Source organism: Musca autumnalis, unplaced genomic scaffold (genome assembly GCF_047663935.1).
Source record: "Musca autumnalis isolate F117 unplaced genomic scaffold, ASM4766393v1 scaffold_1, whole genome shotgun sequence".
NCBI lineage: Eukaryota > Metazoa > Arthropoda > Insecta > Diptera > Muscidae > Musca > Musca autumnalis.
The window spans coordinates 151,241,700-151,260,644 of NW_027411644.1; the positions used below are offsets into that span (position 1 = coordinate 151,241,700).

The following is an 18,945-nucleotide window of genomic DNA, read 5'->3' on the forward strand; positions in this document are numbered from 1 at the left end:
GAATGCATTGACTGCCCATTTTATGTTGTTTCTTCTAACCGCCTTTCTAACGAGATCCAGATCCACATCTTCTTAGATTTAGAAGTCGCAAAACTCCGTCTGAAAGTTGCCAACGTCCATGCAGCCTGGAAAATTGGTCCCAACTAGGAAGCTTAGAGTAATCTGTTCACATGCCATCTGGTTTCTTGATGCTGCCAATGGATTTGTGGTCCTTGGAGAGTATTCTTCGAAATCTATCAGCGTCGTTGACTCCTTCTATCGACTCGCAGAAATTGATCCAAGACCTTTTCTTGGAGCGTTTGATCTCGCACATATATAAATTGAAACTCGCCTTGTATGAGTCCCAGTCAATGTCGAGTTTAGTCGCATGAGGCCAACTATATATTCTTCTGGTGATTTTCCTCAGTTCGCCAAGATCGTTGTTCCACCACAACGTCTGGGATTTCTTACCAGGGTAAATTAGTGAAGAGTCATCCATATGACAGTAAGAAGAAGAACGTCAGTCAGATTGTCCACACTTCTGTTAAGCTCTTCAGCTCTTTCTATATTTCCAATGGACATAAGCTGAGAGTTTTTTTAGTTCGGCGTACCTATCCCAATTTGTCCTTCTCGGGTTCCTTCAAGAATTTTGGTGAGCTCCGTCAAAAGATATTTTGAAAAATGTCTTCTATGGTCCGAGAAGGAACACCTGTCAGATGCCTTTTAGTTCTTGAATAATGGCCTCTTAACTGCCCCTAATTATAAAAGTATGATCACTACTCTTGTCACATATTCGTAAATTATATGAATATAAATAAATAAAATCGAATATTGACCCACCTTTGCTATCGGTATCCCTACTACCCCATTGAAAATGGTTGGCATTTACGTTGCATCGCAAAACACCGTTACAAACGCCAATCTTCTCGCCCAGTACCTTGCGGACACCAAGTTCTAGTGGGTACTAGTCCTTGAAAGGCAAGTAAGAGGAGTACAGAAGTGTGACCTTCTCCGTACCATGCTCTAGTCTAATCGTGCACATGCCTCCATTACTGTAATTAGATAGAGAGATTAGATTTATACTCTGCCTTCCTAGTACACAGGTCCGCACCTTGTCCCCCTCGGACGAAGCGAGTACGTCAAAGTAGGCATTTTCTTACAGATATGTATATGGCTCCTGAAGTATGGCAATATCTACTTCAGACAAAAGTAGTTCGTCAGCAGCAGCTTTAAATGTAGGGTAAGAGTAGTTTTTGTTCTCAAATCATTGAATATCCTCTATGTTTATTAATGTAAACATGTCGTTAACGAAGTAGCGGACACGTGTTAGTATTTAATAAGTATCAGTCGGCTCTGCCAACAGAAATATGGACGGCTACATAACTGTAATCCCTGAACTGTATAACCTTTTTTAGAAGTGGGAGCTTGTAGTGTAAATCAGCCATGTCAGTTTGACACCTCCAGATTTTTTTGAGCTGTTGGATCATTATGCCAAGAGGCATGCACTAGCCATATATATTTCCTTGTAATCCTTGTAATCAGAATCACCACTTAAGAGAACATTTTGAACTTTTGTGAGGGAGATACCTAAAGGTGTGGGCCTTCTTGGAACTTAATGTAGGTTTGGAAGAAATGTTTCGACCAAATCAGATACTCAATTCGTAAGTAATCATGCTCAGACATTTTTGTTTGTGCACCCAGGGCCATTGTACCGTCGTAATAAGAGCCACAAGCACAACGTTATGCAAAACAATTCAAAACTATTCGAGTCATGTCATTAAACTGCATTTATGCGACAAATTTTGAACTTTTGTGTGGAATATACCTAAAGGAGTGGACCCATATTGTCCATATTCAAACCTGTATGTATGGAAGAAATATTAAGAAGAACAAATTTTGCGTGAAATCGGTTGATCCGTTGAAGATTTATTTGTGTCGATGGTACCAGAAGAAGCGAACCAGTATGACGCTTTATTGAACTTGATTTTTGTAACTCAACTTATTTTACTCGACATGCTCTTGTTAACGAAATTCTTAGCAATGGGGTTTTAATGAGTATTATTGCTGGGAGAAGACCCAAAGCCATGTACTTTCACTGTTATGTGCGGTCCTAGTTCCGAACGAATAAGCTTTTATTTGATATTTCGGTCCGTTTTTCGACATAGCAGCATATAATGTTAGCTCCATATTAAAATATTTTGAAAATTTAAGAAAAGTTTGTGACCGAATTAGCTTTAATTTGGTTTTTATAAGTTATGAGGCCAGGAAACTTTCCTATAAAAAATATATGTAGTTCCACGGTTTGGCATGAAAGGCCAAACCTTCCAAAAATTGCTAGGATTCAAGGTATTTTGACCACCGTTTCAAACACGGCACCACAAATTAAACCATCAAAATACGAAAAATTTGGGGAAAACATGGTATGTGGGTCTATTCTGTAAGGTTGTCTATGTCTGAGAGTATAAAGGCTTTCTTTCCCGAAAGAGCGAACTGTCAAAACTGAGTTCCACATATAAATTTGTTAAAAAAGTACTGAAGGTACCGTAATGCGAGGCTATACCAAATCCAAATCCAAATTTTCTGGCCAAAAGTATTTCAACGTCTATTTTGTATTTAAATTAATTTGTATTTATAATAAACGTGTACAAACAGCAATTCTTACGTTTTATCGACCAAAATAACCAAAAACTGCCAAAATTTGTTGTGGGGTCTAAAGCAAAACATTGACCTATTTTAATAATTTTTGGTACGAAGGATTCATATCTTCCAAGAGGTCAAAATACCAAATTTCAGCCGAATCGGTCATAAAATGTCGCTAAAATCCACAAAATATCTAAAATCGGACGGTGAGGGCTATGATAAAAATTTGACCTATTTTCAAAACATTATACATACTTGTTTTCTACACTCTGAAACCCCTAAATATGAATTTTAAGTAAAATTGGTTGATAGATGTGGGTATTACCGTTCTATTTCAATTGGATACTACGTACAGTCACAACAGGTATTTACAAAAAATTCTCCCATCCTAAAATAGAAAAATCCACTTTATTTTAACTGTGGCAAATTTGAGCTCGATTTGACTTCTGAATTTATTAGTACAGACCCCCTGCTATCTTTCAAATTCGATTTGGAGGTGGACATATTTGGACATTTTTTTTTAAAGTTTAAGTATATTTAAAAAATATTTGTAAAAAATAATTTTTAATATATATAAAAACATTGATTTTATTACGCTAATTTTACAAATTTCATCGTTCTTTTTGTAAATATTATGAAAATACTCATTAACAGCTTCCTGATTCATAACAACTTTGATCTCACATCTGTATATTTATGCAGCGACGCAATACAACAAAAATTGTATATTTTACAGCACAAAGTCTGTTTTATTTTTACATAAAAAAGTGTCAACTTTGGTACTGCGCCAATCAAGAATACTAACGTTATTTACAAAAACTAATTATTTTCAGATGACTTGATGTGTTTTATATTATTCTGTGCAAAAAAAAATTAAAATTTCGAAAATTCAAAAATAGGGTTTTGGCCAAAAATTTCCTGATTGAAACCTATGTGCATTGACATAAAATATTTAGTAAGCAAACTTCAGATTCACAGAGAACTTGATTTAGTAAATTCCGTTAAACTAAATTTTGAAGGAATTTTTTAAAAAGTTTGAAAGTTATCTCGCACCCCAGCCATTTTAGTATAGAGCTTTTGGGCCATTATTTCTGGAAGTATGGACTTACTCCGGAAGAAAATTGTGCCCTTGTAATACGGACAGTGAAATCGACCTTATGTAGATCCGAGACCGGTCCTCAAACTACACTTTTCCAACTTCTGTGTGGGAGGGACCCGAACGCAGGGACCGATATAGTCATACTCCAACCTGATACATGACTGGACTGAATTAATGCAATGTACAAACTTCAAACTTACTTTGAACCAATCCAAAATTCTCTGCGACAGTTATCATGCGGATTTGCCATTTTAGTTGGTGCTGCCAGGGTTTCTTGGAGCTTTTAGGTCATTATCTTAGGAAGTATGGACTTGCCCCTGAACAACTTGTACCGTCGTTAAGGGAGACAATCCGAGAGGAGGTCTTAAACACCACTTTTTCTGAATTTTGTGTGCGAGGTACACTAAGGTGTGGAGCGGTATAGTCCATATTCGTACCGCGGGAATAATACGATGCGCAAAGTTTGGACTAAGTCGATTGCTACCTTCGAGAGTTATCGTTCATACCATATTGCAGAAAAAATTTGTATTTTTATAAAGTTTGGACAAAATACTACGAAGTGCAAATTTTGGTTTGCATCGGTTGATCCTTTAGAGAGTTATCGTGCGCACCAGCAGATGGACAGAAAAACACCAAATGGTCTAAAACGAATTTCGTCCAAACATACGTGGGGTCTAAAATCATTACTTCGATGAGGCATATTTTTGACCGTATCAAAGTGTATATACCCTCATTAGCCTTAAGGCTGAGGGTACAATGGTACCGAGGTACCAGCCAATCAGAAGCCGGCAAACATGTAGTTTCTAAATTGAACGATATTCAGCGCCATTTTTAAAGTTTAAAGAGAAGTAAACATTTTGCAACATTTTTGTGTACCGGGCGGCCCGAGCCCCCTTATTTGTAATTATACCCTCAGCCTTTAGGATAACGAGGCACAGTGGTTCCGGCAGCACAAAGCTGTAACCAGCGTATTAACTTGCTATTTGCACTGGAAATATTTTTGGCCACTTTCTCCATACAAGTGGATCCACTGTACATACACTTTGATACGACCAAAAATTTGCCTCATTGAAATAACGGTTTTAGACCCCATGTATATTTGGGCGAAATTTGTTTCAGACAATTTGGAGTCGATTTAGCCATTTCCGTACGTCTGTCTGGCTAGTGCGCACGAAAACTCTCGAACGGACCAACTGATTCGAACCAAATTTTGGGTATCCTAAGAAAGCCATCGTTTTGGTCCAAACTTTGAACATCGTATTACTCCTACCAGATAAAGATCGTGTTCGAATATAGACCATATCGGTCCACTTCTTTGGGTACCTCCCACACAAAATTCGGAAAAAAGTGAAGTATAAGAGCACCTGCCACATCGTTTTGAAATTTGTTTTAGCATGTCGTTCTTTCGACCCCCTTTACGAGGATACAACTTTTTCGGGCGCATGTCCACATTTCCTGAGATAATGTTCTAAAAGCTCTAAGAAACCCTGACGACAACCAAAATATCAAATCCGCAAGATAATTCTCACAGGGAGTTTCTGATTGGTCCAAACTTTGCACATCGTACTACTTCATCCAGCCATGCAGCAGGTTATAATATGGACTAGATCGGTCCACTCTTTCGGGTACCTCCCACACTAATATCGCAAAAAGTAAAGTTTAAGAGCTCCTCTCGGATCGTTTTGATGTTTTTTGTACGATTTCTTAGCGACCCATTTACAATGATAAAATTTTTTCCGGAGTAAGTCCATACTTCCTGAAATAATAGCCAAAAATCTTCAAAAACCCCTGCCGCACATACTAAAATGGCTATAGTGCAAGATAACTCTAAAACTTTTGCAAACATTTCTTCCAAACTTAATTTAACGTATATTAATATTTCGAGTTCTCTATGAATCAGAAAAAAATGTTGGGTATATGTCAATGATTTAGTATAGGCTAACTTTACGGTACCCCTACAGATTCCACGTATTTTGAAACAACCTTGTAGTACAAAATCAATATATTTTATATACGGCATAATTATTGTGCTTTTCTTTTTTTCTTTGCTGAGGGTATATCTCCGTCAGCACAGCTGACTGATACTTTCTTACTTGTTTTTAGTAATTTATGTTTACTCACAAAACATCAAATGTCTTCTGGAGTCAAAACGATGAACTGGTAAAAAAATCAAACCATTCAGATAACCGATCGCCATAATATTACGCATTTAGTGTTTTTGAATCAGATGGGGAAAATTGGAGGGTATGCCTTTCAACAAACAAAATTTAACCTTTTTTTGGTCACCCTAACCTACATTTCTCCAAAACTAAACATCTAGATTCGTAGGTCACCAGTGAATGCCCCATTCATGAATACCATGACCAAGTCGGCTGTTGAACGATTCACAATACCAAATGCTGTTGTTTTGCCTTCTTTTTGTTTTTTCTGTTTTTGGCTGTTTTGTGTTTTTATTGCCTTTTTGACCATGCGAACATGTGCAACAACTGACTGCCAACGACATTCTCCATTCGCCTCAATCGGTTTCGAATCGTTGACTGGTTTCCAAGTTTTCAGCGCACTTGCGCGCAATTACAGCCTAACAAACTGACCAAAAAGTGTAAAGACCTTTACGGACAAATTAAGAAACAAAAAATTAAGTTTCAACAACCAAAAAAAAATAAAAATAACATTTGAGGAAATTTTGTAACCGGTGACAATTTCCATTCGAAAAATTAAATTCGTGTGTGTGTAAAACGAACTTCGTACAGACCTGTTATGAGTAACTGAGTAATAAAACCGCAGTATTGTCCTGTCAACATTCTGCCGTGTTCGCGTGTGGTCGTTAAATAAATCATTAAGTGTCTATGTCCTTTCTCGTAAAAATAGTTAATTGCTTAATAACATTTAAGTATTGATTTGTTTTGTTAGAATTTTTTCAAAACTTTTATTTGACTTTAAAATAAAATGGGTAACTCAAGTTCTTTGTGTTCAAACCAGAATGCCGTACGACACTACGATGACAACAGGTAGGTCTTTGTAACGGATGTGAAACGACAACCTTAAATTATCAAGGTCACCATATTTGCCATTTTAAAAGACTTTGTGTAAACGTTTGTACACGTGACAATCAAGCTACTCTTCATAAATATAAATTCAAACAAAATATATAACTTATTCAATTGTAAATATACATAATTTTACTTACAGTGCAAACGTGGCCTCGTATTAAATCAATATAAAATATTACTAAATAATCGTTCAAAACTCAAAAATAGTAATAACAAAAATAATAGAAACCTGTGTAAAGGAGACTTTCATCTATGTTCCCACAACAATGGAGACTTCTCTCATATCAGTGAGTGCACGTCGATTCATATTGGTTAAATTATATTTTGCCTACTTTTTTTGCCTACCACTCTGTTGATAAGTTTTTCATGACTCAGGCAATGTAAGGCAACATTACAGCAGCACTGAGGGGATTTACCACAGCCGAAAATTTTGATGTTCTTGTCTGATATTGTACCGCTGCCCTTCTAAGTGCACCGTGGTGACACCCAATCGAATACCTGCAACACAACCGATTTTTTAAAATTATGTATTAAGGGCGTTTTTAGAATTTTGTGGTCTCTTTTCCACGTATGAACTTACCGACAAAATGTCGGTACGACGTCGTTTCGACTAAATGCTGACTTGGATTAAAGCGCAAAAGTGTTGAACTTTTGCGAAATGTGTACCTGAAGGAATGGAATGACATAGTCTATTATGAAAGTGGACCTTTTTTGGGAGTTATTCCTTTCAATAGTTATCGCGGGCTCCAACCACCATAGTCTTTAGAGCTTTTGTCAGGAAGCATAAACTTGCTCACCAAACACATAACATAGCTGTAAACAAGTAGAACCTTCGTTAAAAATGTACAAAGGATACTCCAAAATCTTGAAATTTTGTGAAGGAGGTACCCGTAGATGTTGTCCAATGTTGTCTTGGAACTTGAAATTTGATTAGAAGAAATTTCAAAATGCACAAAATTGTTGGCTAATTGTACACTCAGTTCACGAGTTGTCGTGCTCATCAGTCATCTCAGTTTTTTTCCGCAGGTTATTGTAACGCCGTAAAATGAGGCCGCGAGCACAACCTGATGCAAAAAATTACATGACGATCCGAGAAGTGTCCCTAAAAGGAGTTCACCAATATAGTTCATATTCGAATAAGATCTATGTCTGGAAGAAATATTACGTTGTACAAAGTTTAATGCAAATTGGTTTCTTCCTTCGAAAATTATCATGCGCACCATTTAAACGACAAATATTGAACTTTTGTGGGGGAGGTATCGGAAGGAGTGGACCTATATGGTACAACTTCGAATTTGATCTAAGTTTGGAGAAAATATTACAAGAACCACATTTTGGACCAAATCGGTTGATGCGATCGAGAGTTGTGGTGCTCCCCAGCCAGCCAGATGGACGGACGGACATTGCTAAATCAACTCCATATTGTCTGAAACAAATTTCGCACAAAAATCCAAATTACAACATATTCGATGGTCAAATGGGTCCTTCAAAATTGCTTAAAGTGAAAACGCATCACCAAATCGTGGGCCTATATAGCAATATATTTGACCAAAATTGTATCTACCTACTTCAATCCGTTCGGACGCTATATCGATTTCCACATTCAGGCAAACGGACGGATTTTATATCGATGTAGAATTGCACGCCGAGCAAAAATATATATGTACATAGGTATGTATTTATACGTTGTGGGATCTAAAATGAATATTTTGAGGTGTTACAAACGGAACGATAACTCTCGAAGGGAGCAATAGATTTGATCCAAACTTTGCACGTGTTATTATTCATCCCAGATATAGTATATAGTATCTGCCACACAAAATTCGGAAAAAGTGAAGTTTTGGAGCTCCTATCGGATCGATTTGAAATGTTTTTAGTAGGATGTCCTAGAGGCCACCTTTACTACGCACGTTGGTTCCACCCATTGGCAAAAATAAAAAAAATCTGAATTTCAAATTGTTGGTACAACATCTGGCAACTCTGACAGCTATGACATTGTAAAATATGTTGGCTTTTGTTTCAATCGAACGCGCTCTTGTTTAAAATAGTTCCAAAAGTCGGAACAATTAACTAATATTTTTTATTGTGAGTAGTACAACACACAATTTACGTGAAAGTAAATATATTCAAAATATTGCGAACTAATACGTATAATACCGGATTTTGAAGGAGGATGTAATAGCTTATTTTTTTATAGCTCTTTAACGCCTTGTGTAATTTTAGTTATCTGAATATTTGTCTACTGTATTTTGCAATGCCAATTCAGCCATATACATAAATTTGACCTAAGGTTTTAGTCATGATGCCCACAAGCACAGTTGCCACGGTTGGTAGAATGTTACCAAAATTGGTAACTTTTTTTGGGTTGATAATTTGGTAACTTCGTTTTTGGTTTGGTAACTTTTTAAGGTTTGAACAACTATCCTATTTTTGCTTTTCTTTTATCATTTTCCGCATTACTAAAAATACAGAAAAAAACATTAAAACAACTGTGTGAACGTGCGCCAAATTGTCAACTGCGTGATAGGCAGATGTCATAGTTAGAGCCTTTGTTCACATTGATATAGTGTCTGTTTTTTCTTGCAAAATATTTTCTACCATCCGGCTAAAACCTTAATAAGCCATGTAGGTTCGATAATGTGGTAGAATCCTTCAAAATACCGAAAATAGACCGATACTCATTAAATGCTGCAATATCAGAATAATGAACTACACGACAATTCTCTAAAGGAATGTTTATACCCATAGTGAAGAGTAAATACGAAATTTAGTGCTACTTCAGTTGGACAATGTGGCTTCAATGTTTCAATGTGTCCTTCAAGGTTTCAAAAATAAGGCAGTATCGTTGTATGGCCTCCTACCAAATTTCTCAGTAAAAATAATTTTTAGTTAAAGCGAAAATTAATTACCAAATCTAAGCCACGTCGGTTAGATAATGTGGTAAAATAATTCAAAATACCGAAAATCGGATGATATCGTTCTATAGAGCTATATCAAAAATATATAAAAAACATATTTTATATTCCCAACTGGGCTAAAACCTTAAAAATATAGAAAAACGGGATACGCGTTCTACGTGGGCTGCAGTCAAAAATATATTTTTAAACGCTTCAAAAGCATCTTCTGGCGATGAATATCGTTGACACGCTTTTTTTCTTGATGTTCTGTAACGCGGTGATTATCCGTGATTATCCACGTCGAAAATGGTGAAAATTATTGGACGAAAATGTTGACATTTTTTTGCAAAGTGGTCGTATGTCAAACTTTCTGGAAAAAAAATTACTTTATAAATTTAATTATACCCCTCATAATATAAAAAGTATATTAAACATTTGTTGGTAACTTTTCGGAAAAATTTGGTAGATAATTTTTTTACTCAGTGGCAACCATGCCCACAAGTGCCCACCTAGGGAATAATATTCCAATGTAAGCCATGGGTTTAAAATTATCCAGTATTAATATTAGCTGTCATATACTGCCAGACGTTAAACGGTGGGTCGCAGACTAAAACTGCTTTAGAATATAGTTTCTATGGCTATATTAGAGTATAACTCTGTTATCTGACCACGTAAGTTAACATAATTGGCATCAATGGAAATGTCGAGAAATTTTCTTCCAAATACGACTTACGTGGGTGTTACGTGTCTTCCAGGAAGAACGCTATAAGATCTATATTCCAAATTATTAAAACTTTTCAGACAAAAATGTTGGTCTATTTAACCAGCTAAATTGGTTGGTTTTTATGTTGTGTCGAGATTGTTTTATTTCCCCATGCCTATTTTTGCATCATAAGATAATCGGTTCATGACATTCTGTATTAACAGCATAAAACAATATATGCCGTAGACCCCCTCCAGAGGGGGATGAGAGAAAAATGCTGCGCTCATGGTTTCGTGTAACAATCTTCGCAGCAGCACAAAGCTGTACCCAGCGCATTAGCTTAATATTTACACGTAAAATATTTTTGGTCAATTTCTCCATACAAATGGATACACTGTGCAACGGTACAATAAGTCCATACTTCCTGAGTAAATGGCCCAGTGGCTCCGAAAAGAACCTAAATTTTTCCCTTCCTACGCTCATATATTAGGTAATATTGTTCCGAAATAAACCATTTTTTTCGATTTTCTGAAATTATCAAGTGGGGTCCACCACTTAATGAGAAATAATGTTCTTTAACAGAATAACTTCTAGGAATCAAAAGCCATTAAGGCCTGCGTACATAAGCTGCTCTGCCTGATTGCCTTGCTTTCCTGCTTCATTTTTGACATAATAAAAATCAAAGAATAAAGAAGGCCGAGCAAATTTCGAACTGGGTTGCCCTTTTTTTATTCTTTTATCAGAAGTAAGCAAGGTAAGCAAGGTAAGCAGGCCTTTAGCTTCGTTCCAGAACTAAAACGTTTTTACACATTTTGAACATTTTTCCCCGAAATGCTTTCCCGTACACCAAAAAAGTTGCGAAATGTTCACTTCTCTTTGAACAAAAATGGCGCTGAATGGCTCTCTCTTTAGAAACATTTTACACGGCAAATTTGAGCGAGCAAAAATGTGCAACATGTTTGCCGGCTTCCGATTGGCTGACACGCCGACTTTGACATTTGTTCCACTTTTATGACGTTTCTCCAATTTTTCCGTTCCCGTACATTTTGGAAAAATGTGTGCGTTGAACTCATTTTTGACGGTTCTCTCTTTTGCACATTTTTCCATTAAAAAAGTACTGGAACGGAGCTTATCGGATAAAATCACTTTTTCGATTTTGAAGCAGATCGTGAATGCTAATCGACAATTTCGTTTTTTTTTTTTTTTTTTTTTTTTTTTTGTTGTAACAAACTTCCTGTTTCCTTGTTCCCTCGGTGATGTTCGTGGGAAATTTTGTTGTTTATAATTTTAAATATTTCATGTCCTCCTCAACGATATCTATACCCACAGCATTTATGCTAACGAAGGTATATACACTTTGATAGGACCAAAAATGTCTATAATCGAAATAACGGTTTTAGACCCCAAGTATGGGGACGAAATTCGTTTCAGACATTTTGGAGTCGATTTAGCCATGTCCGTCCGTCTGTCTGTCTGGCTGGCGGATAGACCGATTCCAACCAAACTTTGCACTTTGTAATATATTTGCCAAAACTTAGTTTAAGTTCGAAGATGGGTCATATCGGTCCACTCCCTCGGGCACCTCCCCCACAGAAGTTCAAAATTGTTCTGTAAAATGGTGTGAACAATAACTCTCGAAGGCAGTAACCGATTTGGTGCAGTATGGACCAAACATTGTAATATTGCTACAAGACATATATCAGGTTTGAATATGGGCAATATCGGTCCACTCCTTCGGGTACCTCCCACACAAAATTTCGGAAAAGTGCAGTTTAAGAGCTGCTCTTAAATCCCTTTGATTTTTTTGCAGCAGTTTGTATTCACTGACCTCATAACGACGCTATAACTTTTTCAGAGGCAAGTCCATACTTCCTCAGAAAATGACCGGAAAGCTGTAAAAAATCCTTCGGTACCATGTGTAGTGTCCAAAGCGCACGATAACTCTCGAACGGATCAACCGATTCGGTCCAAACTTTGGCCTTCGTAATATTTTGTCCATACTTAGTTCCAAACTTTTCGCTAAAATAGTGTGCACGATAAATCTCGAAGGCAGTAACCGAGTTGGTCTGTGAACATAGTAATATGTGCACATCTAAGAGACATAGATTAGGTTCGAATATGGATTATATATGTCGACTCCTTCGTGTACCTCCCACACAAAATTTCCGAAAGTGCAGTTTAAGGCTGCTCTCGAATCCCTTTGATTTTTATTGTAGCAGTTTGTATTCGCTGGCCCCATTACGACGGTACAAGTTTTTTCAGGGGCAAGTCCATAGTATCTGAGGAATGCACGGTAACTTTCGATTGGATCAGCCGATTGGTCCAAGGTTTGGGCTTCGTAATATTTTGTCCAAACTCAGTTTAAGTTCGAAGGTGAGACATATCGGTCCACTCCTTAAGAAAATGTCACTATAATGGTACGCGCTATATATCTTGAACAGACATGCCGATTTGGTCCAAGCTTTGGATCCCCTAATATTTTGTCCAAATGTGGTTTAACTTCGAAAATGGTCCATATCGGTCTTCTCCTTAGGGTACCTCCCACAAAAAATTCTAAATTTTTGTTTAAGTGCAGTTTAAAGTCCGATGCTGCTCTTTGTGGTCTTGGTTAGAGAAATATTATGTTTTTTGTGGAAATGTCCATTCTTCCTAGAAATTTTTACGGTGACCAACTGAAATGACGGGAGGGCGCGCTATCTATCGAAAACCTCAACACTTTTGAGTTTCAATCCAAATATATTTTTCGTCGGCAAGTTTAAATACATAATTATTGGGTTGCGTAGCCGATATTCGATTCTATATTGTACATAGATGAAAGTAGCAATTGACACAGGCTAAGGCTATAACTCTGTCGGCTAAGCCGACTGATATGTTTTTACTTGTTTAAAAGGGAGTAACTTTTAGTGTTATAATCATGTCAGTATAAAGGTCAAACAATGATTTTTTCTGTTTTGTATGATAAGAATCACTTAAGAATTTTATGGAAAAAATTCTAACACTGAAAAACTGGGACCGAACATAAATGAGAAGTTACTATTTATCTACACTATTTTCGAGTACTCTTCAATGACACAAATCTAATTACAGGTGTACTTCGCTTCGTTTGAAAACAAGTGTGTGGTGTTTTTTTTTTTGTCCATTCGTTCTATTTGATTCACCTTAAATTGTTTTTAATTATACACCTGTAGACACGAAATACACGAGACAGTATGACTGCTTCTAAGATTTATAATCTGCTATGTCGTTGCAACCCATATACATACATACATAAATAAGTATGTTAGTTTGTTATTAAACCGTATGATCAGAAATGCGTGCACGTCTCCACCCTAAATGAATAAAGCCCGACGATACTCGTAATGCGTTCACATTTTTATATTGTGGAATATTTTTTCGCATTTTTATTGATTTTTTTCTAAAGTCTAATCTTGAAAGTCATTTGAAGGACTGTGAGTTTGTTAATTGTAACAAATACTGCAATCGCGAGAAACAAATAAGCAAAAAAATAACAATGACTTCATTTAATGAAATTTTACTTTCAAATTTATTTCTATTCAACACTAAATAACAATTTTTGATGATAATAAATATTGTATGATATATGAAAAATATGAATACATAGATGTATGTGTGTATGTTTGTGAAACTATAGATTCTAATTAATTTGGCATCAGGAAGTTCTTTTAACCCGCATAACATTGTATAGAGATATTTTATTGACATTTTTGTGGTTTACAAAAAGTTCATAATTTCAAATGCTAGGCTTGTAAATAAGTGTTTTTTATAAAAAAAAAATGATTTTAATAGATCGCTTAAATTATTTCAAGAATTAATGTTTGTTTTGTTTCATTGCGTAAGTAATTTTTAATTACAGCATTTCTGACCATGGATAAATAGCAAAATAAAAAGGTTTAATTTGTCTAATTAAAAAGTAAATATGTATACAAAATGTACATATGTATGTATGTATGTACACACAACGATTTCAAACTAAACAACATAAAGCATGTTCATAAAAGATTGGATTAAATGGTTTGTGAATGAATGAATGAACACCGCATGCATTAAAAAATGAAAAAAAAAAAAAACAAAAAAAAATACAAAAACCTTCAGACGTCGTGAATCAGGCAGAGTTTGAACTAATCCAATGTTTTTGTTGTACTACAAACATTTTCTTTGTTTTTTTATGAAATCAATTATTATCTAAATGACCATTAAAGCGTAACTTGAAAAGTTTTTTCTTTTATTTTAACGCTTGAATTGTTTAATATGCCGGGGATAGGAAACAATGATTCTGACATAATTTTTGTTACCAAAGAAACCTGACTTTTGAATGGCTTTATCGGGGTTAGTGCAATTTATGTATAGCACCACATGGCGTGTGATGAGATCCGATTTGTCCACAGGTTTGTAACACATCAATACATTGATCAGTCAATTCGTTTACATTCGAAAAAATGCTTAAAGGTGTAATGATGTTTCTTGGGCGCCACTGTGCTGCAGTGGTAAACACATTCCCCTTGTACTTAAAATGTCTGTGGTTCAATCCCTGGCCAGGACATCAAAATTTTCAGCAATGGCAAATCCTCTTAGTGCACTGAAGTGTAGTATTTGAGCCATAAGAAACTTCTCTATAAGTGGTGTCGTAAGGCATGCCGTTCGACTCGGCGATGAAAAGTAGGCCTCATATCATTGAGCCAATATGAATCCTATTCCATAGAATAGGAATTAAAAAAAGTAAAAAACCTTCAAGTTCGAACGGGCCGAACACTTTATACGAAGTATTCTGAAATAATTAGTTTTCTTTCTGTTATGAAAGCACAACAATTTGTGGTAACCAGTGACCACTGGGAATCATAGCTACCATATTTTTATTAAAAATCTAAAGTTTGCTTTTAATCGACAATCTTTCAGTGTAGACAGTCTTTCAATCACTTGGAAGCTGGAGACCAGATGTTTTAACCTCCGACCAACTACAAATTCCCAACCAAACTCATGATTTGTGTCATGGCAGCTATAATATTGTGCGTCACCTTTAGGTGTTGTTGTGACGCCTTTCCCAATCCATCGTATTTCCTGTATGGCAGTAACGTCGGCCTTGTAATTTTCAAGTACATCTGCCAATGCGAAGACTGCACCTTCTCTATAAAGAGTGCGAACATTCCAGGTGCAGATTCGCAGATCATGGCCCTTAAAACGTTTTCGGGGTTCGTCAACCTTTGAGGGTTTATTTTTCTTTTCATTCGTTTTTTCATAGTAGCCTGCTTTTTCTAGGGGAAGGTTACTAACCCGACGCCCAAACCCAAGTTTTAACGTTCTTATGGGTGAACATGTGGCACATGTTAGCTCACTACTTTTAACCGGTGTTAATTGCAGCTCCCCAGGTGACAGCACGGGGAGGTCAGTGTCCACTTGAGATGAAAGAGGGGCCAAGATAAATCCTGGGCTTTGCCATGTTCCTTTTTATCTTTCATCACCTACGCCACCCAAAAGATTGTAACACATCGAAATAATCCGACCTATATATGTATATAGCAAAATGAATGCCTCCACAAACTGAGTCTATCTGGTTGTATGTATCCGTCCGTCTATCTGGCTGTCCATCTAAACCTTGTAATCACGCTACAGCTCGCAATTTTAATGGGATCGCCACGAAGGTGCGGATGGGGTGGTCCCAGAAGCCTATTGATTTTGGTTGTGATCAGACAATATTCAGGGCTCGGGCAAACATATCAACTTATTATTCTTATGTGAATGTCTCCGCTTCTGCTGGGGGTATTCTAAATGCAAAGAAGCCTAACAATTTGGAGGGTATATTAGTTTTGTTTTTTCCGTTTAAAAAAGGCGCTAATTTGAATCGGTGTATGAGAGCTCACATTGTCATGGTAGACATTGATTCGTGTTTTCTTGTTCGTTTTTCAAATTTCTCAGGAGACTTCAGGCAAACAAATTCTAGTGTAACACTCAAAATTAACCGCCCTACATTTCTCAAGCCGTATAGTCGCCACACGGTCAGTTTTGCCGAAGAAACTGGAGACCAATCGCTTCGAAGTGTTTCTTCTATGAACAACTTTCGCTGGATTTGGCTGGACTTCGAATTTGGCTCGATTGCCATTTTGTCTCGGGGTCATATACATAGATCATCGATTCGTCGTCTGTGACGATCTTATAAACGTCGTTTAAAGTAACACGATCGTATTTATTCACAATTTCTTTGCACACATCGCCAAGATCATTTTGTAACGATTGTCAAATTGTGCTGGATCTAACGAGAAAAACCCATTTTGCGGCTAGGTGCAATATCAAATGTTAGTTGGTGGAAGAAATGTCCAAGGGTGTCTCTACCTCACGGTAGATAACACGGCACAACGCCCGTTTTTGGACGAGCCTTACAACTTTCGTTTTTAGTGAGTGTCCGCCACGATTGAATTCATTAAACCTGTTTTCAATAATGCTAAAGGATGGTCCTTTATCGACATACCAAGATTTATTTTAATCGATGCGCTCTTGTCGAAATTGTGAAAAATGATCGGACGAAAATGTTCACAAGTAAATTCCATTTTTTTGCGAAGTGTTTTTTTTCAATTTAAAGTAAACAACACAACATATCGCTCATTTACTCAAAGAGTGGCATAAATCAAAAAATGAATTTTCTGAGTTAGCAATTTCTATTTTTTCTAAGACTTCTACTTTATCTTGTGTCAAATTTTCATGCTGATATTTCTAAAACTCATCGAGTTACAGCTCATTTACTACTGGTTTGGCATAATTTAACAAACAAGTTGTTTGAGATTTTGAAGCACTAAAACACTTCAAATCTTGCTTGGTCTTGCACAGAAATTTAGCACTGATATCTGGCTAGCTGTTTGCAAAATAGGGTCCAAGTAGTTATTATATTTTTTGTGTAATAACCTTTGTAAGTTGGAAGGTCAAATTTCAATCGCCAACTTAAAACGCGTTTTTTCTCGAAACAAGATTTTTTGAAATGTGTCACTCTTTGAGTAAATGAGCGATATGGTCGTATGTCAAAGATTCCTGAGTACGTTTAAACTAAAAAATTTCAAACTTTCCAATGGAAATGTCAAATGGCGTCTGGCAATACGTAGTGTTGCCTAAGCCAGGATGCCGCCCCCGTATCCCAGCTTTGGTTTGGGGCATTTTGTTGACCAATATTAAAGAAGACCTCCTGAGCTTTAAATTGGTCTCAGTTGCCTTACCAAAAGTGGTCAAATACCTCTACACCTTTTTCACATGTAATTCGAAACATTCCAGTTGTAATTCGTAACATTTCATTTGTAATTCGATTATTCTATTTGTAATTTGAATTATTCCATTTGAAATTCGAATTATTCCATTTGTAATTCGAATTATTCCATTTGTAATTCGAATTATTCCATTTGTAATTCGAATTATTTTATTTGTAATTCGAATTATTCCATTTGTAATTCGAATTATTCCACATGAAATTCGAATTATTCCATTTGTAATTCGAATTATTCCATTTGAAATTCGAATTATTCTATTTGTAATTCGAATTATTCTATTTGTAATTTGAATTATTTTATTTGTAATTCGAATTGTTTTATTTGTAATTCGAATTATTCCACTTGTAATTCGAATTATTCCAATTGAAATTACAATTACAAATGGAATAATTCGAATTTCAAATGGAATAATTCGAATTACAACTAAAACAATTTGAATTACAAATAAAATAATACGAATTACAAATAGAATCATTCGAATAACAAATAGAATAATTCGAATTTCAAATGGAATAATTCGAATTACAAATGGAATAATTCGAATTTCAAATGGAATAATTCAAATTACAAATGGAATAATTAGAATAACAAATAGAATAATTCGAATTACAAATGGAATAATTCGAATTACAATTGAAATGTTTCGAATTACAAATGGAATTCTCGAATTACAAATAAAATGTTACGAATTACAAATGGAATTCTCGAATTACAACTAAAATGATTCGAATTACACCTGAAAAAGGTGTAGTATTTATAGAAAAAGACGATCAGCTATCCCACTTTCCAATATGTAAAATGTTCTTTTTTTCATAGAAGATATCTTCGCTTCTGTTGGACATGTTTCAAGGATAAACCTGAGAATGAAAGTAGACCATCTGACCTTCAAATGATTGACGGATGTGTTGGTGTATCAGAGTTATTGCATGCATAGCTAAACTATCTCAATTTTAATATTTTTGTACACATCTAATGACAAATACCTCTGCTTCTATTTTGTATATTATCGACATGTAACCAGCTAAGAATACTAGCAGAGCTTTCAATCAGTACCAAGTAGATTGGCGGCGTTTTATTGACAATTTTAAAAAATTAGTCGTTCCTCATTACATTGTCTATTATATAAATTTTCAATCAAGCCAAAGTTTTCACAATACTTTCATTTTTAATTTGTCCCAATTTACATTAGGCGAGTTTACTTGCGGCAATTGTCAGTTTGTAGGTGAGAGAGGGTGCTGAGAGGCAAAGGGTTACCATATGCCTCACCTCTATCTCCTACAAAATGACAATTGCCGCAAGTAAACTCGCCCAA

General features: G+C 35.9%; 1 protein-coding gene across 2 annotated transcripts in view; it reads left to right on the plus strand.

Annotated features, from left to right (window-relative positions):
• The first annotated feature begins 6,077 nt into the window (after positions 1–6,077).
• LOC141388405 (NADP-dependent malic enzyme-like) overlaps positions 6,078–18,945 on the plus strand; it is a 43,775-nt gene continuing 30,907 nt past the window's right edge. The window contains exons 1-2 of one of the 2 annotated variants that reach the window (XM_073958333.1): positions 6,517–6,726; positions 6,908–7,055. In XM_073958333.1, the coding sequence (XP_073814434.1) occupies positions 7,021–7,055 (35 nt within the window). In that variant the 5' untranslated portion in view covers positions 6,517–6,726; positions 6,908–7,020. Of the gene's footprint in view, positions 6,727–6,907; positions 7,056–18,945 lie in introns of both variants that reach the window. The other variant, XM_073958326.1, reaches the window with a different exon arrangement.